The 26213-nt window shown below is 57.3% G+C and overlaps 1 protein-coding gene across 1 annotated transcript in view; it reads left to right on the top strand.

Annotated features, from left to right (window-relative positions):
* The window catches only part of DNAH17 (dynein axonemal heavy chain 17), a 93137-nt gene that overhangs the window by 46766 nt on the left and 20158 nt on the right, over positions 1 to 26213 (top strand). Inside the window, exons 39-61 of the mRNA XM_065910306.1 lie at positions 26 to 253; positions 654 to 791; positions 1659 to 1791; positions 2948 to 3075; positions 3800 to 3948; positions 7526 to 7808; positions 7910 to 8083; positions 8332 to 8539; positions 8927 to 9092; positions 9908 to 10010; positions 10665 to 10812; positions 11189 to 11280; positions 12536 to 12697; positions 13206 to 13370; positions 13495 to 13686; positions 15943 to 16209; positions 16913 to 17074; positions 19015 to 19248; positions 20343 to 20507; positions 22001 to 22096; positions 22235 to 22452; positions 24933 to 25140; positions 25389 to 25504. Of these exons, the coding sequence (XP_065766378.1) occupies positions 26 to 253; positions 654 to 791; positions 1659 to 1791; positions 2948 to 3075; positions 3800 to 3948; positions 7526 to 7808; positions 7910 to 8083; positions 8332 to 8539; positions 8927 to 9092; positions 9908 to 10010; positions 10665 to 10812; positions 11189 to 11280; positions 12536 to 12697; positions 13206 to 13370; positions 13495 to 13686; positions 15943 to 16209; positions 16913 to 17074; positions 19015 to 19248; positions 20343 to 20507; positions 22001 to 22096; positions 22235 to 22452; positions 24933 to 25140; positions 25389 to 25504 (3935 nt within the window). The remainder of the gene's footprint in view (positions 1 to 25; positions 254 to 653; positions 792 to 1658; positions 1792 to 2947; positions 3076 to 3799; positions 3949 to 7525; positions 7809 to 7909; positions 8084 to 8331; positions 8540 to 8926; positions 9093 to 9907; positions 10011 to 10664; positions 10813 to 11188; positions 11281 to 12535; positions 12698 to 13205; positions 13371 to 13494; positions 13687 to 15942; positions 16210 to 16912; positions 17075 to 19014; positions 19249 to 20342; positions 20508 to 22000; positions 22097 to 22234; positions 22453 to 24932; positions 25141 to 25388; positions 25505 to 26213) is intronic.

The raw sequence follows: 26213 nt of genomic DNA, 5'->3' as shown, positions 1-26213 counted from the left end.
CTCATGCCTGCCCGCCTGCCCGCAGGATCACTACGACTGGGGCCTCCGAGCCATCAAGTCTGTGCTGGTGGTGGCCGGCTCCCTGAAGCGGGGCGACCCCAGCCGGGCAGAGGACCAGGTGCTGATGCGGGCGCTCAGGGACTTCAACATCCCCAAGATCGTCACCGACGACCTGCCCGTGTTCATGGGGCTCATCGGGGACCTCTTCCCCGCCCTGGATGTGCCTCGGAAACGGGACCTGAATTTTGAGAAGGTGGGTGCAGCCAGGGTCCCACCTAGGCCTCCTTACTGCCGAGGACCTCACTTTCCACCATCGCTTTCCACCGCCTAAGTGGCAGATACCACACAGGGGTGATGGCCGTGTCTGCCAGCAGGCAATGGCCACACGTGCGTGTCTCCCTCTGCCCTGAGGAATGTCCGAGGCCACAGGCTGACTCTCCAGCTCCTTTCTCAATACTGGAGGGTCAGGAGAGGAAGCAGAAGGGGCTTCGGACAAACCCATCCCCGGCATGGGGGTCTCAGTAGCACTCTCGGCAGAGCATCTGAACACCCCCTCAGGCAGGGCCACTGTTCCCTTCTGATCTCTTCCCTGGGCGGGGGGCTTCCCGGTCCTGCATGGCGGGCCCAGCACCCCGTCCTGCCTGCCCCCCCAGGTCATCAAGCAGAGCATCGTGGAGCTCAAGCTGCAGGCAGAAGACAGCTTCGTGCTGAAGGTGGTGCAGCTGGAGGAGCTACTGCAAGTCCGGCACTCGGTGTTCGTCATCGGGAACGCGGGCAGTGGCAAGTCCCAGGTGCGCACCGGCCTGGGGACCAGCCCAGGGCATCCCGGGCCCCCGAAGAGTGTCATGGGCTGGGAAGGCAGCTGTGACGGGCCACAGGGACAGAGGAGGAGGCGAAGAGTGGCTGGGGACCCTGGTCCGCCCTTGAGACCCTTCTCCCAGGTCTCCTCTCCTTCTGTTCCTTCCCCCTTGATACTAGTCACCCACCTGTCTGCAGCCAAGGCCTACCTTCCTGCCCCCTCCCATTGCCTGGGGCACGGTGGGAAGCAGAGGGTGGCAGCCAACATTACTGATACCTAAAACATCGGAAAATTCTAAACCAGTCGAGTGCTCAGCTAGACGCCCACAGGATGGACAATTATGCTATTATTAAAGATCATCTCCAAAGACTATGTAACACGAGGGATGCTCACTTCAAGTTATTTTTAAAAGCAGAAACTGTATGAACCAGTTCTCTAAAAAGGAATGTATGTATGTGTGTGTATCTACACGCATATCCACGTGAACATCCTCAAATGTCCTTAAAAACTCTTTTCTCTCAGTGGAAGAACTGAGATTAAGGGAAATTCTTCCCTTAATTTTTTCCAGCGAGCACATGTTACTTGTATTATGAGGAACAATACCCCTTTTCCCGGGACCTGGCAGAGCAGCCGTCTGCTGTGCACAGAGAGGAGAGATCTCAGGGTGCCCAGCATGCCCTGGGTGTTGTCTGGGGAACGCACACACACCTGCGTGTCTCCAGGGCGAAGTGGGCCCACGGCTGGGCTTCTGCCCATGGGTCTTCAAAGGCCCTGCGAGCTCGCACGAGGGCCCTGGCGCGGGGTGTGGGCATGGGGTGCGGCCCCCGAGCCCCGTGTGAGCAGCCCCCCATCACTGCAGGTGCTCAGGTCTCTGAACAAGACCTACCAGAACCTGAAGAGGAAGCCGGTGGCCGTGGACCTGGACCCCAAGGCCGTCACCTGTGACGAACTCTTTGGCATCATCAACCCGGCGACCAGGGAGTGGAAAGATGGTAACAGAGCGGGGTCCCCGCAGGGCCAAGGGGACCAGTGGCCGGAGCAGGCATCTTAGGCCTGGGTCCGTGGCGGGCTGATTGCGTTGTGGCTGCTCCCCCGGGCTCCGTGCAGTGAGCGCGTGGCCGGGCCCCCGAGGGAGACACTCGGCAGGTCCAGATGGGGAGGGGCCCACACACGCACGCGGTGCATCCTGGTGGCACTTACAGAGAGCAGGGAGATCACAGAGGGGAGCCAGCTCACTCCACCCGGCGGGGGGAGCCGGGGAAGCCTCGGACCCATGAGCATCGGCACAGCGGCCCCAAGCGGGGCCACCACACTATAGACCTCGGGGCGGGGGAGAGCCCAGAAACACAGGCCGGAGCCTCGGGGGCTGGGAACGGTCTTTCCCTGGGGGAGGGCCTTGATGAGATCTGTGCTTTATAAGAAGAACCCGGGCCATTGGAGAAAGAACAAGTGAGGGGCTGGAGGAGACAAAGGGAGCCCCAAGGGTGGCCCAGAGGGAAGAAGGGGCATGGAGGGAGGGGCGCCCTGCTTACTGGGGGTCCCCCACCCTTCCTGACTTCCATGCACCCCTTCCCGGGCCGGGGTGGGGCTCTGCTCCAGTCTTCCCCTGCAGGGGTCCTTTGCCGCTCACCGCTTTCTCTTTGTGACGCTGTATCTGTTTCTGTGTGTGTATCTTGTGTTTCCCCCACCCCCCTCCACTGGAATGCAAGTTCTGTGGGGTGGGCAGGGGGCTGTAACTGTGCCCAAACCCCCTGCTCTGAGTCTGAGACTTGAGTGCTCAGCAAACCTTTACTGAGAGAAGGAAGGAAGGTGGGGAGTGAGGGGAGAAGGGATGGGGTGCTGCTTGGGGTCGTGGCACTCCACGTAGGGCTGTCGAATCTGAGGACTGGACCAGACTTGCGGGGGGCGTTGCGGGGCAGGGTCGGGAAAGAGGCGTCACAGAGAGGGGCCTTGGGGTCAGGAGAAGAGCAGGAAGTGAGCCAGGTCCCCTGCTGTCTGAGCGTCCACTCCCCCTCTGAGAGGCCAGGGCCGGCCCGGCAGGCGCGGGAGGGCGTGGGCTGGGTCTCCGCCCAGGGAGTGCCCGGGATGCTGTCAGCACCCCGCGGGGGGCCACCCGGAGCCAGGCCTGATCAGCCCCGCCACCCGCAGGCCTCTTCTCCACCATCATGCGGGACCTGGCCAACATCACACACGACGGCCCCAAGTGGATCGTGCTGGACGGGGACATAGACCCCATGTGGATTGAGTCCCTCAACACCGTCATGGATGACAACAAGGTACGAGGGGCCCATGACCCCAGAGCCGACCCCCCAGAACCAGAGTGACGAGGGGCAGGGGGCGCGTGGGACTCAGCACACGCCTCGCCCGCCTCACTCAGCACACGGGACCCGCTGTGGATGGGGACCAAGGAGGGGCCTGTCTGGAGCTCTGCACAAAGTGTTATTGACGGCGAGGGGCCCAGGGAAACCCCCTCCCGAGGCACGGTCCTTCCAGGACGCAGGCCCACAGGGCCCAGGCCAGCTCAGGTTCTTTGGCCGCAGCGTGGGCAAAGGGTGCAGGCATGGGGAGCGTTCCTACCTGACCACGTGGCGGGTGGCACCACGTGGGAGGGGAAGCTAATATCTCGGAAGGTGCAGACGACATTGAGAATCGTCTAGAAGCAGCTTAAGAAAGTGATTCTCAATCGGGTGGAGGAGGGAACCCCAGTGTTCCCCAGGAAAGGAAGGAGTCGTGGTTTGATGAGGCAAATTTAACCCCAGAGTGAAGTCCTACATGGTTCGCACATGTCTGGGTGCTCTCCATGGTCCTGGGGTGGGAGGGGTGGAGGGGGTGCTGACATCTAGGATGGCAGAGAGATGTTGGGTTAGGGAAGCAGTTGGTGGCCCGCAGGGGTACAGAGGGTGTCTCTGACCTGCCCTGTCTTCTGAGATGGGACCTGTGACAGCCTCAGGACAAGGGTGCTTTTGCAGCTGAAACCCACAGGCCTGTGTCCCTCGCCAGGTCCTCACCCTGGCCAGCAACGAGCGGATCCCCCTGAACCGCACCATGCGGCTGGTGTTCGAGATCAGCCACCTGAGGACGGCCACACCAGCCACTGTCTCCAGAGCCGGCATTCTGTACATTAACCCTGCCGATCTAGGCTGGAACCCGTGAGTTGGGCTTTTGTTCTGCTCCAAACTATGCAGAGAAAAAGGGAACGGTGGTGGCATTTCCGTGTTGCCTGGGCACCCGTTCATTCACTCACTTATTCATTCACATGGTAAGCGCCCTGTGCCAGGCCCTCCCCGGGGGCAGCACGGTCACTACAATGCAAGGATGCAGGAGAGGCATGTGAGTAAGTGATGACATGCATCACGGTGGCTGATGAAGCAAGTGCAGAGGGAGGGGCAGGGACTGTCATGGAGACAGGAAGTCTTCCTGGGGCAGCTGGAGTTTGGGCTGACCCCCCAGAGGAGAAGGAACTTTCTGAGTGGAAAGCATTTCAGGTGAGAACCAACACTTAAGGCACATCAGAGCGAGAATGTGAGGTTCCCAGGGACGGGCAGCAGTCTGGTGTTGGCGGATGGACCGTGAAGCATGGAGATGCTCTTGGCAGGAAGGACCAACCTGAGACCAGCCTAGGGGCTGGCATAGGGGCCTTCTCTGCTGTGAAGGGAAGAGTTCATGCCAGCAGACGACAGGTGGCCACTGGGGATGGGGAGGAGGGGTGGATCTGAGAAACATTTGAAATCCTAAGAAATGGAAGGCTTGGCATTGATCTTGGAGAGGTACATTTTTGCATTTGGACCCGCGGCTAGTAATTTACATGCCAGGACATCCTGCATGGTCTTAAGTAGAAACCCCAGTGCAGTGTTCCAGGACTGACAGGCTCGGGAGAAACATGGTGGCTGCGTTCATTCAGCCGTCCATCCATCCATCCCTTCATCCAGAGCTTTCTGTGCCCCTGTTGTGTGTCTGACCCTAGGCTGCTCCGTGCTGGGGAAACTGGGTCTCCAGGAGACACGTGGAGCGTGGTAAGAGATGTGGGGAGGAAGCACTTCCTGGAGGAACAGGCGGCAGGGAAACCGGAAGGTGGCCTCCCGCACACCCAGGGAGGAAGAAGCTTCAGGAGGGGAGGCGGCGTCGAGAGGGTCGCGTCCAGAGCGTCAAGGAACCAAGGACAGAATGTTGCCGCTGGATTTTGGCAGCTGGGAGCTGACCGCTAGCTCAGGCAGAACAGCTTCCTGGCATGACAGAGCCAGGAGCCAGGTGGCAATTCGAGGAGCAGGAACTGGGAGGAGGCCCTCGAAAGGAGGGTCTTTCTGGAAATGAATCTCGAAGCAGCTGGGGGAAGATGAGTGCTGCGGAGCAGAGGCAGGAGGGTTTCCAGGTGCAGGCGAGTGGGGCGAGCGGGGGAGGCAGAGAGTTCGTGCTCCAGGTGTCTCTGCAGCAGGAAGTGAGCCCAGCTCCCGACATAGCGAGGCCAGGGCTGGAAGGGTGCTCGAGCGCCTGGCAGGGGCGGGACTGGAGCTGGCCTGACCCACAGGGCCCTGGGGGCCGCCAAGACCCGGCAGCACTGTGCCATCTTCTTCAGCAACACCTGTCCACCCACTTTGCTGGCATCCTGTGGCCGCCATGACCAAGGACCACAAAACAGGCAGCTTCAGACAATGGAGATAACTTATCTTCTGCTTTTGGAGGGCAGAGATCTGAATCCAGGTGTTGGGAGGGTTGGTTCCTTCTAGAAGCTCTAAAGGGGGACCTCTTCCAGGGCTCTCCCCCAGCTTCTGGTGTTGCCGGCAATCCTTGGCTTGTAGACGGATGTGGCCACATTCTGAATCTCAGGTGGCCCCCCACCTCTGCACACGCCTCTGTATGTCATTATTTCCCTTCTTATAAGGACCAGGCAGTGGATCAGGGCCCACCCTCATCCATGATGTTTCAGTCTCGAGATCCTTACTTTGATTTCATCTGCAAGCACTCTTTTCCCAAATAAGGCCGCGTCCGCAGACTGCAAGGGGACATGTCTTCTGAGGGGCCGCCAACTCTGCCCACATCGCACGTCTGGGTTTTTCCAGGGTGGGCAGCCAACAAGGCAAGAGAACTGGAACAAAACCCAAGCAGGAGCCACTAAGATGCAGGGGGACAGGAAGAAGATGTTGGGGCCAAGGGGCACCCAGGGGGACACCCAGCGGGGGTGGGAGGAAAGAGCCAGAAGATCAGCAGGGGTGGGCAGAGGAGGGGCACTGAGTAGGCTGAAGGAGACACACCCTTCGGCCAGGAGTGGTCCTTGGGGCTCCAGAGGAATGACCAGGAGACTGAGTGGCTCCTTGGGGACCAGGAGGAAACCTGGGTTTTGCTGGAGAGAAGTGGGGAGTCTGAGAGCCGTCTCGGGTCACCCCTAGCCCCAGAGGAAGAGCAGCGCTCCTGCAGGGGCAGCCATCCCAGAGGGGGACGTGAAGCATAGTCCAAGGGTCCCATGGCCTCCGGGGATAGGACAGGTGCCCATGGGGGAACCTCTCGTCCTCTTGGTGTTATATATCTGAGCTGGCTTTTCAGATCAAAGCCAGCACATACATTTGCATGCACTAAATGTCTCTAACAAGGCAAAATTTTAAATTTGATATATCCGCCTGCAAGATAGAAGGCAAATGCAGCAGTCTGTGTATAGATTTGCACATTGGTCTCCGTTCTGAAGACCTAGTGTACCTGGAACTCAGCTCGTAACTGCACGTGTTTGCTTGCCTGCGTTTGCTTGTCAAGTGTTTGAAAATCTGCTCTGTTACCTAGTTAACCCAGGGGCAACGGGGCAGAGGTTTTGAACTCTTGGTCCCCAGATCTGCTGGGGGTGTAGTGAGACTCAGAGCTTCCAGAACACGCACTCATTTGCAGAAAGGCATGTCTGCAGAGGGCAGGCGAGCTGCGTTGGGTAACATGAGCTTCCTGCTTACGCTCTGGGCATCCTGGAAATGACAGCTCACTGAGCTCATCCGCCAGTGCTCTTTACACTTTTAGCAGGCGCCTATTTAGCACTTACTGTGGACCAGGCACCGTCCTCTGAGCTTTAAAAATATCAACCCAGGTAGTCCTTCCAAATGGGAGTTATCATCATCACTCCCACTTACGGATGAGAAACCTGAGACACAGACGTGTCGAGTAACTGACCCGAGGCCACCACTGGCCACACTAGAGCCCATTCAAGCCGGGCGCTCGGACTCTAGAATCCACACTCCTCACAGTCGTGGTGGACCACCTCTGTGCACCCCACTCCAGGCAACACAGCTCCCCAGGAACGCCTATTGTGTTGGTTTGAACTCTTCCACTAAAAGCATCAATTGGCTCAATTCATCAAGCGTGCTTCAGGTATGGCTGGATCCAGGAGTCCAGGGAATGCCGTGAGGTGTCCCTGCTCCTCCCCTTTTCTTCCCTTCCCGCCCCCTCCCTGTCTGTCCCCAGACGATGTTATGAAACCTTTCTTCCCTTCTCCTACATGCAGCTCTATGTCCTCAGTGTTAGTCACATTTGAGGATAGGAAGCACAGCTCCTAGTTGTTCTAGGTGGACAGCACCCCACAGCTAGCATCCCAGGGAAAGAGCTCACCCTCGTCAGATCCTCTGAAGGTCTCAGGACTGGCCCCATCACCAGGCAGGAGCACCAGAATCACATGGAAACGATCAGCAAAGGGAGGGTCACCAGAGGGACCCCACCCGGCGGCCCAGTCCTTCAGCACCTCCCCGCTTTCCCCAGGGTGGTGAGCAGCTGGATCGAGAGGCGCAAGGTGCAGTCAGAGAAGGCCAACCTGATGATCCTCTTCGACAAGTACCTGCCCACCTGCCTGGACAAGCTCCGCTTCGGGTTTAAGAAGATCACGCCGGTGCCCGAGATCACCATCATCCAGATGATCCTCTACCTGCTCGAGTGCCTCCTCACGGAGAAGAACGCGCCGCCCGACTCCGCCAAAGAGCTCTACGAGCTCTACTTCGTGTTCGCCTGCTTCTGGGCCTTCGGGGGGGCCATGTTCCAGGACCAGGTGAGCAGCCGGCCGCCGCGGGCGTTCAGCCGCCCAGGTGCGGTCTCCCGGCGTCCCTCCCAGCGGGGCCCTTTCTGAGCTTCATTTTTGTCTCCCAACAGCTTGTAGATTATCGGGTCGAGTTCAGCAGGTGGTGGATCAACGAATTTAAGACGATCAAGTTCCCCTCGCAGGGGACGGTCTTCGACTACTACATAGACCCCGACACCAAGAAGTTCCTGCCATGGACGGACAAAGTGCCCACCTTCGAGCTGGACCCCGACGTTCCGCTGCAGGTAAATGGCCCAGAACAGTGATGGTGGATGACGATTGAGGAGCGGGACTCAAGAGTCCCACCCCTCGCTTCTCGTCGGGACGTCCAGTCGCAGACAGTCTCCATCAGTAGGACCTTTTCTGTAAGAGCGGGGGATCTAACACAATGCCCAGGTCTGCAAGGTTGTCCGGAGGTGGGACCTGGAGGCCCGGGTCTGTCTGAGGTCATGGCTCCTCCCCCGACATCTCCCCGCCCCCCGCCCCCCGCCAGGCCTCGCTGGTGCACACCACGGAAACCATCCGTATCCGCTACTTCATGGACCTGCTCATGGAGAAGTCGTGGCCGGTCATGCTGGTGGGGAACGCGGGGACGGGCAAGTCAGTGCTGATGGGGGACAAGCTGGACAGCCTGAGCACAGACGACTACCTGGTGCAGGCTGTGCCCTTCAACTTCTACACGACCTCGGCCATGCTGCAGGGTGAGGTCGAGGCCGAGCCCGGGCACTCGCTGCCGGGCCTGGACACCCCTGATCCCACCCCGAGTGCCCCCGCCCCTGCTTACCACAGCCCCAGGAGCTCACCAGCTGCCTCCACTTCCCACCCCCCCCCCCACTGGTCTCTGTCCCCATAGTGGGGGTACCAGTTCCCACAGGGAGCTCACAGCCAGTCCCGGGTGACCCAAGGATGATGGGGTGCAAGGTTCCTGCCCCCTGCCTGGGATCCGTGGGGCCCACCCCCGTCTCCTTCCCTCCCCCTGTGGCTGGAGTCCAACCCGCCTGTCCTTGGCACCCCCCAGGGCTACCCCTTGGGCCGCCGCCTCTGGGATTGGCCAGGCACTGTGGGGGCTACCCTGCTCCCTCCTCTAGGGGTTCTCGAAAAGCCGCTGGAGAAGAAATCAGGGCGGAACTATGGACCGCCAGGCACCAAGAAGCTGATCTACTTCATCGACGACATGAACATGCCCGAGGTGGACAAGTACGGGACAGTGGCCCCCCACACCCTCATCCGACAGCACATGGATCACGGGCACTGGTAGGCGGGGGTGAGGGGTCTGCCACGGCGGGGAGGCAGGGCTGGGACAGAGGACCAGGCTGACGGGGCCTCATGCCTGGGGGGGTCCAGGGTGGGGAGGTCAAGGCACAGAGGAGTTAGCCAGCCTCCCTAGAGTCCCAACTGAGCTGAAACATACACCCAGACCTATACAATGAGCCACTCTGTTGCCTCCTGTTTCAAAAATTTTCTCAAAAGAAAAAAAAAAAATTTTTTTTTTCTCTAGAGCATGAAGTGCAGTTGGCCATTTCACATATAATCGATATTTATTGAGGTTTATGGTGGCTCAGACGGTAAAGCGTCTGCCTACAATGCGGGAGACCCCTGTTCAATCCCTGGGTCGGGAAGATCTCCTGGAGAAGGAAATGGCAACCCACTCCAGTATTCTCACCTGGAAAATCCCATGGACAGAGGAGCCTCTTAGGCTGCAATCCACGGGGTTGCAAAGAGTTGGACACGACTGAGCAACTTCACCTTCACACTCGTTCATTTATTTAGCTGCACCGGGCCTTGGTTACCACATGCGTGATACTTGATCTTTGCTGTGGCATGTCGGATCTTTAGTTGCAGCATGTGGGATCTAGTTCCCTGACCAGGGGTTGAACCTGGGTCTCCTGCCCTGAGGTGAATTAGCCTCTGCATTAGCAGAGTATTAGCCACTGGACCAGCAGGGAAGTCCCAGGGTTTTTTCTTGTTGTTGTTTTAACTGTATGCAAGGCATGACCGGGGTGGGTGGGGAGCAGGGGGTGGCTCCTGGGCGCCAGCGGCAGGGCTTGGTGCTGGCCTCCCCCGTGCAGGTACGACCGACAGAAGCTGACGCTGAAGGACGTCCACAACTGTCAGTATGTGGCGTGCATGAACCCCACTTCCGGGTCCTTCACCATCGACCCCAGACTTCAGGTGGGCAGAAACCGGACTCGTCTTGGGCGGCTGCATGAGTCCAAAACTCATCTGTCTGATGAGGACGATAGCATGCATATGGGGTGGGGAGGTGGGGGCGGCAGGCTAGCTTTCCCTGGAGCACACCCCAGCCCTTCGGATGTCAGCACATTCGTGGGGACATCGAGAGACTCCCAGATTTAGCAAATGAAAATACAGATGCCTGGGCAAATCTGAATTTCAGATAAACAGCAAATCATGTCCCATTCAATGTTTGAGATGTATTTGTACTAAAAAAAAAAAATTTCTGCGTGAAATTTAGACTTAACAGGATAATCCTGTACTGTGTCTATAATCCAGGCAGGACTTCACCCTGAATTACCTTGAACAGATGGAGATCTGAAATTTAAACCCAGGTTGTGCTCTGAAACACTCTTTGGCCTCCACCAAGTTGTTTCTGAAGAGCAGGACATGAATTTGGCTGTTTTGAGATGGAAATATCTAAGGGGGGGGGCGGGTATCACCACACGCAAGGCTTGAGGGAACCTGTCCATTCTGACCATGCCCACAAGACACCAGGAGATGAGGGACAGAGTCTGCTCCCCAGGAAGGCGGCCCTGCCCCAGGCTGGTCCCCACGCACGGCTTGACGAGGGTCTCTGCTTGTTCCGGGCAGCGCCACTTCTGCGTGTTTGCGGTGAGCTTCCCGGGCCAGGAGGCCCTCACGAGCATCTACAGCACCATCCTGACCCAGCACCTGTCCTACCGCTCGGCGCCCCTTGTGGTCCAGAGGATGAGCAGCCACCTGGTGGCCTCCGCCCTGGGTAAACCGTCCAGCCTCGCCCCCTCTCCTGTCCCGTAAGACCCACTGTGTTCCGGGGCCAACGGCAGCTTCATACTTTCCCCTGCTAAATATTTCATTTATACTTTCAAATCAATATTTTTTTTCAATGACGCTGTATTTCTACAGAGGATATTATGAGATCCAATTGCTTGAGAGGGGAGGCGAAGGATAGGAAATTCTTTATACAGCAATGATTGACACATGAGCAGAGCGGCAGAATCCCTCCCCCTACAGATTTCTTACTTAAATTGTCACCATCTCACAGTCCATTTGCTTTAGAAACTATAGCTTAAACTTTGCACTTCCTGAGGCCATTAAGAGTGCACAAGAATCGATGTGTCTTTTTCCTGGAACAGCCCTGCACCAGAAAGTGACATCAACGTTTCTTCCCACGGCCATTAAGTTTCATTATGTGTTCAACCTCAGGGACCTCTCCAATATTTTCCAGGTACTGCTATTTTAGTGCTATGTGATGCCACCTTATGGCCAATGCCTGATCCACGGATGCTTTTCTCCTCTGCCATTCTCGGGAGAGAAAGCAAAGTGACCTAGGGATGGATGACAGTGATGGAGGGGGATATGATGTGATGATGGTTATGACAGATGATGATGAGGGTGGTGACCATGGTGGTAGTAATGATGGTGAGCATGGTAACTATGGTGATAGTGATGATGATGGTGGTGCTGATGGTGACCATGCCGACAGTAATGATGGTGATGGTGGTAACTATGGTGATAGTGCCGATGGTGATGGTGGTACTGATGCTGGTGGTGACCATGCTGATAGTGATGATGGTGGTGCTGGTGATATTGATAGGGGTGATGACAATGGTGGGAGTCATGGTGATGACGATGATAATGGTAGTAATGGTGATAGTGGTGGCGATGTGATGGTGGTGGTGGTGATGTTTCCTCTTATGGATGGACTGAACCAGCCACTGGATTTGGCCACTTACATCCCCGTTTCCTCCTCCAAACAACACATAGTGCTCAGATATCCCCATTTTTGCAGATGGGGAGTCCAAGGCTCAGGGAGGTTAAGTCATGCCCATCTCCTCCCATCTCAAGTGTCAGCTCAAAGATCATGCCCCCGAGAGGTCCCTCCTCCTCCTCCCCACACACCCTGTCCCACTGTCCCCATGCAAGTCACAGCACACATCACAACGTGCAATTACCTCGTGACTTTGTCTGGTTCTGTCTCCCCGCTACAAGGGGAGCTCCATGAAGGCAGAGTCTGTCCTGTCATCACTGCACTCCCAGAGCCCAGGACAGGGGCCTGGAAAATAGGCACCCATTGAACTTGCCAGGTCACTTGGTTGGCAAAGAGCCGAACTAGGCCAGGCCAGGCAGGCTGGCTGCAGAGCTTGAGCTTGATGGCCGCTTTGAGGCCTCCCATAGTCGGTTTGTGCCTGATCAGACCCCTTGTCCCTTTCTCCACCATCCACCCCATTAGAGGGAGTAGCCCTTGACCCTGTCTGGTGAGGAGAGTCCCCCCCACCGTCTCTCAGGCCGCAGACACCCCCTTCAGCCTCCAGGACTGGTGGCCTTGGCAGTCTCTCGTTTCCTGGGCCCCGAGTGGCTACTGTACCACTCTACCGGATCACTTCCTGGGAAAGCGGCCACTTTCTCGTTTGATCCGTGTGCGGCACCTGGCTTGCCTCCCAACACACCTAACGATGCTGACCATCTCGCCTCTGGGGCAGGGGCTCCTGTTCTCCACCACAGAGATCCTGAAACTCCCTCTGGACCTCGTCCGCCTCTGGCTACACGAGGCCGAGCGCGTGTACGGCGACAAGATGGTGGACAAGAAGGACCAGGACACGCTGCGCAGGGTCACCATCGCTTCCACCAAGAAGTTCTTTGACGTGAGTCAGGCCACCAGGCCGCCCAGCCGAGCCCAGGAAGGCTCCGAGGGGCAGAGAGAGTAGGGGCCCCCAACAAGCCTCGCCTCCTCGCCAGGGCCCTGGGATGGGGATGGGGATGGGAAGGACCTCGGGGGGTCCCACGAGATGCCTCTGCCACGTGGGTGTGGCCCAAGCGAGGAGGAGAGGCGCTCTCGGCAGGTCAGGAGGTGAAGACCTCTCCCTCCAGCCGCCGGGCAGAGACAGCTCTGCTTGGGGTAACACACTCCACTGGTGGGTCCAGGGTTTGCATGGTAGAATCGTTTTTCTGGACAGTGGGTTCATTCCCAGTGGGACACAGACCAGGGGCTTTTGCCTAGCAGTTTTCAGGGCCCCTGGCAGCATCAGTGTGGGCCCCAGCAGACATGGCCTGGCCTCCTGAGGCCATTGGGCAAGATGCCGGGGCTGCAGCTTGGGCTCCATGGGCCTGTGGTAGTGACCAGAGCAGTGTCTCCCCCCAACCGACGTCTAGGATCTCGGTGATGAGCTCCTATTCGCCAAACCAAACATCTTCTGCCACTTTGCTCACGGGATCGGAGACCCCAAATACCTGCCGGTGACCGACCTGGCTCCGCTGAACAAGCTCCTGGTGGAAGTCCTGGACAGTTACAACGAGGTCAACGCAGTCATGAACCTGGTGAGCCCGGGGCTCGAGCGGGCAGCGGTGGGGCTGGGGCTGGGGCTGGGCCCGGGGGACGAGCGAGGGAGGCGCGTCCTGCCGGCGAGACGCCTGGGGTCTCTCCGGCCCGGCCTCTTCTCAGGTACTGTTCGAGGACGCGGTGGCCCACATCTGCAGGATCAACCGCATCCTGGAGTCCCCGCGGGGCAACGCCCTGCTGGTGGGGGTGGGTGGCAGCGGCAAGCAGAGCCTCTCCCGCCTGGCCGCGTACATCAGTGCCCTGGACGTGTTCCAGATCACCCTCAAGAAGGGCTACGGGATCCCAGACCTCAAGGTGAGGGCATCACCTCTCAATAAGCCACCCTTGGCAGTGGGAGGAGGGCTGGGGAGGAGGAGCCTTCCCACTCCCCGAAATAGAGCATCCAACACAGAGACCAGGATGGTTACCAGCAGGGTCTTTACCTCAAGATGGCAAAGGCCAGCGGCACATTCGGCCAGGGCCCACGGCCTTGTGCCGAAGGTAAGCAGAAGTGTGCGTTTCCGGTAGATGAGAGCTGGAGTTCCCACAGATAACAGCGGCAAGGGGGTTGGGTTCTCACCTCTGGTCATCGCAGCCTGCCGCCTTGTCTTTCCCGGTTTTCCAGACTCAATCATTCAGAACCGGTGCTAACTAGCGGTCTCACTGCCTGCTTGGGGTTCTGCAAGGGCTGCTCTCTGAATTAATTGAATAAACATTAGCTCGAACAGGTCTCCCATCCCCAGGATGCGCCGCCGAGGCTTTTTATTGATTTATTTTTCCGGAAAATTTGCTCTCTCAGGGAACTGTGAGCTAGTCAAACATGATTAGTCTAGAGCTTATCATGGCCACCGCTCAGATTAGAGCTGAAATTGATTTGACCATGTCCCACGGTGCCTCTTTCTCTGCCTTGGTGCGTCTGTGGGCCAGGACGAGGCTGGCCCAGGGGACCTGCCCCTCTGCTCAAGGCTGCAAGGCAGTCACTGGCCAGGTGACCTTAGTGGGAGGATGGTCTGGACCCCCACCAGAGCCTGGCGCCCTGGGACCTCAGCAGGAGGGGGTGCTGGTCTGCGGGCTAGGGCCCCAGGAAGGATAACGGGGACGGTCAGCTGGCTCTTGGCCCTGCTGTCAGTCTGTGCCAGGGTCTGCAGCCTCCAGGTGAGCATCCGGCCTGTCAGAGTCCCCGCAGCTACTCTATCAAACACTAGCCAGCTCTAATTTTTAAACCCAAGCCTTAAGGGCGAGGTCTTCGTAAGGTAGGTCCTGCCTCCTGGATTGAATCAGCATGTGTGGATTCTCAGCTGAGCCGAGCAGATCCTCACTGAACCCCCCAAGGGCTCTCAGAGTGGAGAGAATCCTTGCATCTGGAGCCGTGTAGCGGTACTGAGTTTTCTCCACTGATAAAGCTTCTAGTCTGTTAGCTTAATCATATTGCTTTTATCCTCATGATTGCATCATACTGTTTGCACTTGTGAGGGCTTCGTTCCCATTACCTCACCCTGGGACCACCTGTGGCTGTTGCTATTTTACTCCCTGGCAAGAGCCCCGGCAGCTCTGTGATCCGTGTCGTCCCCGTTCGCTGCTCCTGCACCCCCGACGAGCTAGCTTTGCACTCGTACTGTCATCATTTATTAAGTAGCTTCTGTAGATTCGATAGTAAGGACAGCTATAAACAGAGCTATAGGACCTTGCATGCTATTAGGGGAAGCAGACTCCTGAATGGTTAGAAGATGTATTATTATTGTTCTGATAGTAGTGTTGCAGTAAGAAGTTAACAACGTATATGTTGTTAGTATAACAGATACATTCAGGATTATATTATAAAGTCAAACCAACAGCCATGGGCCCCTACTGGAAGCCAGAGACTCAGGGTGGGGGGTGGGTAAAGGGTCAGAATCCAAGCCCGAGGGCCATCATGTGCCTCATGGAAAATCCTGGACATGGTCCCAAGAAAACAAGATACCATCAAGGACATCTGGGGAGAGGAGGGGCAGGATGTGGTGGTGTTCTGAGACAAAGTGGAAGATGGCTTGAAGACAGCAGAGATTGCTCAGGTGTGATGGTGGGCAGGGGGGCCGCAGGAGTCCCGGTTACCCACAAAGGCTGGAATCGGGTGGTGCAACGAGAAGGGAGAGATGGAACGAGTCCCTCATCGTGAGCCAGCGCTCTGCCTGCACTTACGGGAGTGGGGGCTTAGCCAAACTCCCACCTGCCGGGTCAGCTCCCCAGGCCAGGCAGCGGCATGCTTTTGACTTCTATGAACCCTCTTCCCGGGGCCAGAGTAGTGGCCCCCAGAGCTGGGCCGGACCCTCTGAAGTGCTTTAAGCTGAGTGAGAGGCCGGCAATGTGTCAGCAGCCGAGGGACCCCGGGGACGCTTGCAGTTTGGCGCTGTGGCGAGTGGTGCCTCCACGAGTGGGTCTCCTCCCCTCGAGGCCCCGAGTCTCCATCCACAGGCCCTGCCTTTCCTCACGGGGCTGATCTGCAGGTGCCCCCCACCCTGGGTGGTGGTGGGAGGTGCTTCTAAATGAGCATCTCCTCAGTGAGACGGCTGAGGCTGTCTTCCCCGGGTCCAGCTCGACCTTGGCGCCCAGTACATCAAGTCGGCCGTGAAGAACGTCCCCTCGGTGTTCCTGATGACCGACTCCCAGGTGGCTGAGGAGCAGTTCCTGGTGCTGATCAACGACCTGCTGGCCTCGGGGGAGATCCCCGGGCTGTTCACGGACGACGAGGTGGAGAACATCATCTCCTCCATGCGGCCCCAGGTGAAGTCCCTCGGCCTGACGGACACCCGGGAGGCGTGCTGGAAGTTCTTCATTGACAAAGTGCGCAGGCATCTGAAGGTAGGGGGTCCCGGGCCTGGAGGGTCCTGGGGGTCCTCTAGGCTGGCTCTTCCCTCGGGGAGGAGTTGGGGGCTGCGCTGCCTTGCGCAGGAAGTGGAAAACCCTTAGGAGAGTTACAGTGGGCTGCCTGGTGGAGGTGGGCTGTTAGAAGTGCCCCGTGGCCAAAAAGAAGTGCTTTCTGTATGCGCCCCTCCCCCATAGAGCACGTTTAAATAGATCAGTTCGCCTTGACCTTCCCCACTCCCTCTCGGAGACGCTGGCTAAGCTACCCGAGTTGGACTGAGTGCACGCTGGGTCCTTCTCTCCCTTCTGGTCTGTGTCCAATAGGACGGCTGCCCTCTCCCCTCCACACCCCTGGCCAGGTGGCTATGCTCTTCTGCCTCCCTGCAAGGACCAGACCTGCTAAAGCGACCTGCGTCCTCGCTGCCCAGCGTGGGTGCCCACTCCCCACTCCTTCCAGCACCCAGCCGTCCTTCCCTCTTTGCGAGGGCCCCCTGAGGGGGGCTCGGGCTCCCCTGCACTCCCACATCATGCAATGGCCACACTGCTCGCCCAGAACGGGGAATGTTCTCCGCACCACCCCCCACCCCCTGCACCTGGAGACAAACACCCGAGTCTCCCTTCTAAACGGGATTTCTGCAAAAGCAGCACTGTTTGGCATTGCCGGCCCCCGGCGAAGAACAGCCTCCACATCCACTTCTAGGTGATCCTGTGTTTCTCCCCTGTGGGCTCCATCCTGCGAGTGCGAGCAAGAAAATTCCCTGCTGTGGTCAACTGTACGGCCATCAACTGGTTCCACGAGTGGCCAGAGGACGCCCTGGTGTCCGTCAGCGCGCGCTTCCTTGAGGACACAGAGGGGATTCAGGTGAGTCTTGGGGCGCAGAGCCGGGAGGGGAGGGGTCCCCATCATCCACCTCCAGGGACGGGATTAGGGTGAGGCACTCGCCTTGGGTGCAAAACTTAAGGGTGCACCAAAAACTTCATTAAGGTCAACGATGTTTCAATGCAGTATTTTTTTTTTTTTGCAGTATTTTTAAAAATCAATGCCAAAACATTCAAAATATCAGACTTGTAAACAAAGGCCATCATTTGTTGATCTTGTGGTCCTGAGTCACTCTGCCTGGAGGATGGTTATTTCAACCAGCTGGGGGTTCTGGGTCCCACAGGGTCGGTTCAGGGAGGTGTGATGCCCACATGAGAACAGATGGAGAAACTTGGGCTTTGAACATAGTCCCTGGTGGGGGCCTATTGCAGAGTTCGGATTTACTTTCATGAATGTATACAGGTGCACACTTTTCCCTCCAGTCTTGGGCCCCAACATGGCTGAGCCCGAGGGGCTCTGCCCAGGGCTGCTGCCTCACCTGTAACCTGCCTTTTATAGGGCAAGATAAGTACAATGGGGCAATATAAGTCTTCTTTTATTTTTCTCCTTTCATTTACGGTGTCTGTCTTTTATCGAAAGACAGTGCCCACATTCACCATTTGAGTTCATTGCTGGGCTAGGAATGATCATTAAACTCTGACCCAGCTGATGCAAGTGATCGCAAGCCTAGGTAAAAATCCCATGTGGTTATTGTGTCTGATTTATTTTGCACACTTATTCGGTGGGATAAAATAAGCCTGAAGTTATCTTCCTCCCTAGCTTTTAAAGATGGGCAAAGTTCTCTGCTTGCGCCGTTAGAGTGTTCAGTTGCAGGATGAGCCATTCCTGGGAATGCCACTCTTACGATGTGTCCTCCACGCCCCAAGGGAACCGTAGAGGCGGGAGCCTCCTAGAACTGGGGGATGGCCCCACCACCCACACCTGTGAGGGCTGCCAAGTAGATGCCAAAGAAGCATGTGTCGGATGAATACCTTCCCAAATTAAGGTGGCGCTAGTGGCAAAGAAGGGCTTCCCTGGTAGCTCAGTTAGAAAGGAATCTGCCTGCAAAGGAGGAGACCCAGGTTTGATCCTTGAGTGGGGAAGGTTTGATCCTTGAGTGGGGAAGATCCCCTGGAGAAGGAAATAGCAACCCACTCCAATATTCTTGCCTGGAAAATCCCATGAACAGAGGAGTCTGGCAGGCTACAGTTCATGGGGTTGCAGAGAGTCAGAGATGACTTAGCAACTAAACCACCAGTGGTAAAGAAGCCGCCTGCCAATGCAGGTGACATAGGAGATTCAGGTTCAATCCTTGGATCGGAAAGAGCCCCTGGAGGGGGCAACCCATTCCAGGACTCTTGCCTGGAGAATCCCAATGGACAGAGAAGCCTGGTGGGTTGCCATCCATGGGGTCTCAAAGAGTCAGACATGACTGAAGCAACTTAGCACATGTGTACAAATTTTGCTCAGACAATTCGTGGGGCAAAGCTCCCATTGCTTGTCTTCGGGCAGTTTGGGGGGGCCCAGGTGGTTAGGGGCTATGATCCTGATGTGGACACAGGACAGAGGAGGCTGGGAAAGGAGTTGCTAACCCTCTAGGCCCACAACAGGAAATGCCCAATACATGCTTGCAGACTTAAACTGGTTATTCAAATACGTTGAATACGGGCATGTGTGACTCACAGAACAGTCGTAACCTCGGCTGTGGAAGGGTGCCCTGATGGTGCAGTGTCACCACTGCCCACGAGAGCCCTGCAGGCCTTGTCGTCTCGACCCTCACTGGGCACTGGAGCCGCCAAGACTGAGAGGTGGTACCTCTCATCCAGGGTCCTTGGCAAGTAAGGGAACCCCCCTTTGGTCCACTACGGCCAGCAGCCTCCTCTTCCCCTGGGTCCCTCCCACCAGGGCACTGGGGGGTGAATGGGCCTGCCTTGTCTCTGTAGCCGGAAGTCAAGGCCTCCATCAGCCTCTTTATGTCCTACGTGCACACGACCGTCAACGAGATGTCCAAGGTGTACCTGGCCACCGAGAGGCGCTACAACTACACCACGCCCAAAACCTTCCTGGAGCAGATCAAGCTGTACCAGAACCTGCTGGCCAAGAAGAGGATGGAGCTGGTCGCCAAAATCGAGAGGCTGGAGAACGGGCTGATGAAGCTACAGAGCACGGCCTCTCAGGTAAGAGGAGGGTGGGGCCACGGGCCGCGCTCCCGGAACCTTCCCCCAGATGCGTGACGTGTTGGTAAGGGGACCAGGACCCCTGCCTTGGGGAAACTTCCCCTTGTAAACTGGAGTGAGGGTCTGGGTGTTGACCTTGACAGTGGGTCCCAGATCCTCTCGGGATGCTGATGCTACGTCAGATGCTTCCCGGGGGAGCGGGGTCCTCCGAGTCTGGAGGGCTTTGCTCGTCCCGTCGAGTGCAGCCCAGGAAGGCGGGTCCATCCTAGAGTGCCATTCACACTGCCACGTCCCGATGGAATAGCGTCTGCCGTACTTTCACGCCACATTAATTTTTTAGTCTTCTGCCTGGTTTTGAGTGTCTTCCCTGGTGTGGCCCGGGCTCCCTCTTTACTGCCCACTGTTGGCGTCTCCCCGGGGAGCCTGGTAAACAGCCCCCGAATCCCTGCCTCCCGGCCAAAGCTGCAGGTGGGGGACGACCCCTGACACAGGTGGTGCTGCACACATCTGGCCACCCCATGGGGGTCGAGAGGGGGACACAGTGGTGCGGGATGTCCAAGAAAGTGCTTACAGGAGCCGAGAAGTGGCCTGTCCCCTCCCTGGAGAGAAAAGAAAGAGGAGCCAGGCCCAGCGGGCGTTTCATTTCCCCAAATGTACCTTCCAGAAGTGGTCCTAGGACACAGTGAATGAGCCCAGGAGAGGGCAGTTACAGCACCGAGGGGCTTCCCTGATGGTAGAAATCACCCAGATGGAGAAGGATGTCTCACCCCATCACTCACCACTTCCCAGTACCCCCTCCACCTGGCCGCTTGGGGCCTCACCTGAGTACCCAAGGGAGCATTTCATCCCCGACCCCCAGCTCTCACAGCCCCACCAGCCTCCCCACGACACCTCGGCACCCCGGCCACCTTGACTGCTGCTTCCCCGAGCCTCAGGAACGGGTCTTATACTTGTGATGACCCTGTGTACACAGCTGGTGCTCAATGAATACTTACCTTGGAGAAGCTAAAAAAGCACTGAGCAATGCATCTCAGGGAGCAGTAAGCAACTGGCCTGGACCCCAGCCTGCCCGTCTCCCTCACCTCCCCCTCCAGGTGGATGATTTAAAAGCCAAGCTGGCAGTTCAGGAGGCAGAGCTCAAGCAGAAAAATGAGAATGCAGACAAGCTGATCCACGTGGTGGGTGTGGAGACTGAGAAAGTCAGCAAGGAGAAAGCCATTGCTGACGAGGAGGAGATCAAGGTGGAGGTCATCAACAAGGTAGGCGGTGGGCAGCTCCGCTCAGCTGGGCGCCTTCCCTGAGTGACCAGGATCTCCCCATGGGCCCGGGCAACCCAGCAGGACCCCCGCAGGACGGGCACCTCCCCCAAACGCAGGGCCCCCGGCTCAGCAGCGGGCTGCCCTCCCAGGCCCCCGCAGTGGCATCTCCTGAGCTGGTAAGAAATGCAGGTTCCCAGACCCCAGTTCTGCTGAACTGGGTCTGCATCTGAGGGACATGCTCATGTGAGCACATCAAGGCTTGAGAAGATGGCCTCAGAGCCCTGGGCCTCAGACTTCCTACACCGGGAGCCCCCAGAGGTTCCGACACCCCCAACTCTGGTGGGCTCCACGCTGAAGGTCCCTGTGGTCAGGCTGATTTCTCATCGCCCCTGTCTGCATGCCCTTTGCATCATCAGTCATGCCTCTGCCTGAGGGTCTAAATTAAGAGCCTCAGTAATTGTCTGCTGTCTCTTGAGAGGGCCTGAGTCAGCCTCCTCCCACAGCCGATAGACAGGAGGGGGAAGCCCTTCCCACCAGCGCTGGAACGAAGGAGGGTCCCAGGAGCTCCCCTCCATCCCTCACGGTCAATTGCATGACCACAGCCCTGTTAGGGTGGTCGGCAACGTGCCTGATGTCTCAAAATTAGCAAGTGATACAGCCAGGATCCGATCCAGGGCCCGCACCTGCATCCCGAACCCTGGGACCTACCATTCGATACTCACATGCAGCTTAATGTCTGGGCGCCTGCCCCTCTCCAACCCCTGATCCCGAAAGAGCCCACCCAGGCATACTCCAGGGAGGCTGGGGGCTGCTCCCAGCACCACCGGCCGAGTCAGCTCCTTCCACGCCCTGTTCCCTGAAGTCGGGCACAGCGTGGGCTGCTCCGGGAGGTCCGCCTGCCCCCGTGCCCAGCACAGCCCGCAGCCCCCCATGTCCTTGGTGTCTCCCTCTGCTGTCACTCGGGTCCTGACTGATCGATAGGAAGCTTCTCCCCATCTCTCTGGTGCCTAGAAGCTCAAAGAGGTTCTTCCTGACACAGCGAGTGAATGCATGCATGTGTGAATGAATGAATGGATGTGTGAATGAGGGCGTTCGCACTTTAAGAGGAAGATGACCTCCACCTCCGAAACCAGCCCAATCTGGAGGGAATACACAATGGCACCAAGAGAAGAGGCCTCAAAGCCCTGGGGGGTGGCCTGCATGGCCCCAGGTTTCTCCTCTGGGCCTGGAAGCTGGAGCCAAGAGAAGGCACTGTTCCCCTTCCTGAATCCCAAGTCAGCTGATGCCCAGCACCTTCTGACCTGAGTGTTTTGGGGCAAAGGAGGCAGCAGGCATTGAGGGGCAAGAAGGCGGGCTCCGGACAGTGACCCAGAGAGTGAGAGCAGAGGGGAGCGGCCCTCCTCACCCCTCCTCGCCACCCTTCAGGGTCCCCCTTCACATGCGCCATCCACATGGGCCCCAGCATCCATCTTTCCCATCTGGCTTCCTTCCAGAATGTCACCGAGAAACAAAAGGCCTGTGAAACGGACCTGGCCAAGGCAGAGCCGGCCCTGCTGGCTGCACAAGAGGCCCTTGACACTCTGAACAAGGTGAGGGCAGGAGAAGGAGGAAGAATCAGGGACCGGGACCCCTGAGCTGAGAGGAGATGCCATGGGGTCATCGCCGGGGACCTCCTGGTCCTGCTCAGGGCTAAATCCCCACTCAGGTCCATCCACCTGTCTCTGCAGAACAACCTAACAGAGCTGAAGTCCTTCGGGTCCCCCCCGGATGCCGTGGTCAATGTCACAGCTGCTGTGATGATTCTGACTGCACCCGGGGGCAAGATCCCCAAGGACAAGAGCTGGAAAGCTGCGAAAATCATGATGGGCAAGGTGGACACCTTCCTGGACTCCTTGAAAAAGTTCGACAAGGAGCACATCCCCGAGGCTTGCCTGAAAGCGTTCAAGTGAGTTGGGGCTCAGCCACCCCCATGGGGCCCACCCAGGTCTCAGCCTGTCAGGAGCACATCATGCCCAGGCCCTGTGTGGTCGCAAATCTTCCTGCCTGTCCCTCGCCCCACACTGCGTCCCAAGGAAAGCCTGTGCTTGCTGGGGACAGGGCAGGTTCTTGGGTGGCATAGAGCAAGGCGGGACCCCAAAGCCAGCAGGCAACAGTCTGGGTGCATCTATCTGTACCTGAGCTAACTGGGCATCAAGGTGAAACGTGATCCCAGCTTGGGGGGAGCCTCATCACCCTCTGTCTCCCCAACCTTGGTCGATCTGGCTTCTTAAATGGGGTGAGGGTAGGGGTGGATTGAAGGGTAGGGTCGGAGGGGTGGTCTGCCCACCCCCCTGGTGGTGCTGCATGCAGGGATCATGCACAGGACCCTGCTTTTGCTCCTGGCACCTTAGTTTCTTTGCATTTGTTGCTCAAGGAGACATTTGTCCAGGCGCAGCCACTGCAGCAAAGGGTCCCAGGTCCCAGTCCGTTTCTCGAGGGGGGACTTGGAAAGGGTGTGTAGAGTGGGCACTCCCACATTTGCCCCGTAAATCCAGTAACACTAGCATTGGTGAGCACTGCACTTGTGAGCAGGCTTCCCAGGTGGCGCTAGTGGCAAAGAACCCCACCTGCCAATGCAGGAGACATAAAAGACACAGGTTCGGTCCTTGGGGCAGGAAGATCCCGTGGAGGAGGGCATGGCAGTCTACTCCAGTATTCTTGCCTGGAGAATCGCATAAACAGAGGAGCCTGGTGGGCGGCAGTCCATGGGGGTCACAAAGAGTTGAATGCAACTGAAGTGACTTAGCGCACACACACTTGTGAGCACTCTGTGCCTGGCCATCCCCTGGCAACCCAATTTCAGGGCCAAGCTGACCTGACCCCAAGCAAGAAAAGGAGACCTTCCCATGACCCCAGTGACTCCAGGAGAGACCTCAACCTCTTAGTTCCATCTGTATCAGAAGACAGCTGGACGACTAAAAAACATTTGATGACTCAGGACTAGTGTAAAGTTTAAGAAAAACACCTACAGACCCACTTCCAGCAAGTGGTCTGTGTCAATATTTGGCATGTTTCCTTTCAGTCTTTTTTCTAAAGATTTTCCCCCTGGCAGTTGAGAGAATACTGTATATATGCAGTTATCTGTTCTGCTTTTTATTTTTTACTTAACATTGCAGGAGAAAAAATCCTTTCCCTATCTTGTCAAAACACTTGAACTGTTTCACTTTTTTTTTTTTAATCACAGATGAATTGTAATTAACTATACCTGCACTGTTGAGGGTCTAGGCTGTCTCCGTTTCTGCCATCATAAATAGTGCTATGATAAATGTCTTCTCCTTTTCACCCAGCAAACTTCGCAACTGTCACCTCCCCATTCTGTCTGGAGTGTGCTTAATAGACGTAGACCCACTGCCTAAACAGAGTGTAAAAAATGCCAGAGAGAGGAGGTGATGGGCTGTGTTCCCCACCTAAACTCCAATCACTCTTCAATTACCATTTTGAATCATCCATTCAGAATTCGTTCTCCAGACAGCTCTGTCCGTTAATGCTCAGTGATGTCGCCGTTATTTTAAAAACACTAGTTTCTGGAGCTTCTTAACTGCATCTGCGGGCATTGCTCCTCATCACTTTTGTAAGATAACACCTGTAATGTCACCTCTTTGAAGTCTCACTTGTAGAGCCTTAGCCTCTACAGTGATGCTGGAGAACTGGGCGCTGGTTCCAACACTTCCTGTCGGCATGAATCTGGGCAAGTTGCCGACCCCTGAACACCAGTTTTCTTGCCAAGGGCCGGAGTGGCTGGAGAATGAAAGTGAAACCAGCTATAGAAAGCAGCAGGAACAGAGAAGATTTAAGGGCGGGAAGCAGCTTTTCTTCCATCGTATAGAACAGAGGACTTGAAATCACTACTTCCTTTCCCTTCCATAGGCTTCCCTGATAGCTCAGTTGATGAAGAATCCGCCTCCAATGCAGGAGACCCTGGTTCAGTTCCTGGGTCAGGGAGATCGCCTGCAGAAGGGATAGGCTACCCACTCCAGTATTCTTGGGCTTCCCTTGTAGCTCAGCTGGTGAAGAATCTGTCTGCGGTGTGGGAGACCTGGGTGCAATCCTTGGGTTGGGAAGGGAAAGGCTACCCACTCCAGTATTCTGGCCTGGAGAATTCCATGGACTATATAGTAGTCCATGGGGTCCCAAAGAGTCAAACATGACCGAGCGACTTTCACTTTTTTCCCTTTCTTAGCCGTAATTGCACTCCAGAGGCTAGAACTCTCAGTTTTGGTCTGGTCTTCTTTCTATAATCATTAAGACACCAGAAGATAGTAAGTTGAATGTTCTGCTCCTCCTATGGCTCGTAATGGGCTCCGGAGGCGCAGACAGACGTGCAGGTGGAGGCAGGTGCAGGGTGGCGGGAGCCTGCATCCCAGCCCGCTGTCGCTCGCTCCCCAGGCCCTACCAAGGCAACCCGACCTTCGACCCCGAGTTCATCCGCTCCAAGTCCACAGCTGCCGCAGGCCTGTGCTCCTGGTGCATCAACATCGTCCGCTTCTACGAGGTCTACTGCGACGTGGCGCCCAAGAGGCAGGCCCTGGAGGAGGCCAACGCCGAGCTGGCCGAGGCCCAGGAGAAGCTCTCCCGCATCAAGAACAAGATCGCTGTGAGTGCGGCCCGCCGGCGCAGCCAGCCACCATTTCCACCTGAGAGGGGTCGGCCTGGCCACCCCTGTGAATTGCTGAGCATCTGATGTGGGGCCCGGAACACCCCAGAGGCCGCCTGCCTCAGCCTTGTGGCCCTCAGGCCCCTCGGGGACCTCAGCCCTCCCAGGGCTCAGCTGCTTTATTCCCGGGAGAGACAAGGGTCCCCGGTGTTCCCCAGTTTCAGGGCCTTCTCACCTGGTTCTTCCAGGAACTCAATGCCAACCTGAGCAACCTGACGTCAGCATTCGAGAAGGCGACGGCCGAGAAGATCAAGTGCCAGCAGGAGGCTGACGCCACCAATAGGGTGATCTCGCTGGCTAACAGGTGCCTCGCCCGCCCACCCCATCACAAGACCCGTCCTGTCCTCAGACCCCCACCCGCAGAAAGGATGAGCCCGCAGAACGGCCTCTGGGGGGATAAGCCCCAGGTGCAGCCCCCACTTTCTGAGCACAGAGAGTCGTGAGGATTAACCCTGGAAGGTCCCCAGGCTGCCTACCTGCCTCCGGTAGGATGTGGACTCACCTCTGCCAGGACAGTCAGAGGTGGTCTTTCAGTCCCCGGGAAGAAGGACTGCTCAGGTGGTGCTAGAGACACACCTCCATGAGCCTAATCGGGCATCTGTACTTCCTCAAACCTGGCCCTGCTCCCGGACGCCGGGTGTGCCGTTCAGGGTCGGGGACCAGCCCTCGGGCTAGTGACTTGAGAAGCATGAAGCACAGCCTGGAGTCCCCACCCCACGCGGGGCCAGGTGGCCGCCACCGGACTGGCCGCTGCCCAGAGCGTGTGCTCAGCGGTGTCCAGGCAGCGGCCTCGGCGGTCAGGTCACGTGGTCAGATAGCATCGGATTGCACGTGATGCCAGCACCCTGGGGAAGGAAGCTCGGCGTCCCCAACCTCACCCAGAAAGCTTTAGTTTTGCTTCCCTAAAGCGTTTTCTCCCCCAAACTCCCCAAAACGCATGTTTGTTCCTGAACTACTGGGCAAAGGAAGGCTTTGAAGCCATGAGGTCCGTGGTAAAGGTGGGAGCACAGCTT

The sequence above is a fragment of the Muntiacus reevesi genome, chromosome 18 (assembly GCF_963930625.1).
Source record: "Muntiacus reevesi chromosome 18, mMunRee1.1, whole genome shotgun sequence".
Classification (NCBI taxonomy): domain Eukaryota; kingdom Metazoa; phylum Chordata; class Mammalia; order Artiodactyla; family Cervidae; genus Muntiacus; species Muntiacus reevesi.
The sequence above is the reverse complement of the archived record's forward strand: the minus strand, read 5'-3'. Positions and strand labels throughout refer to the sequence as shown.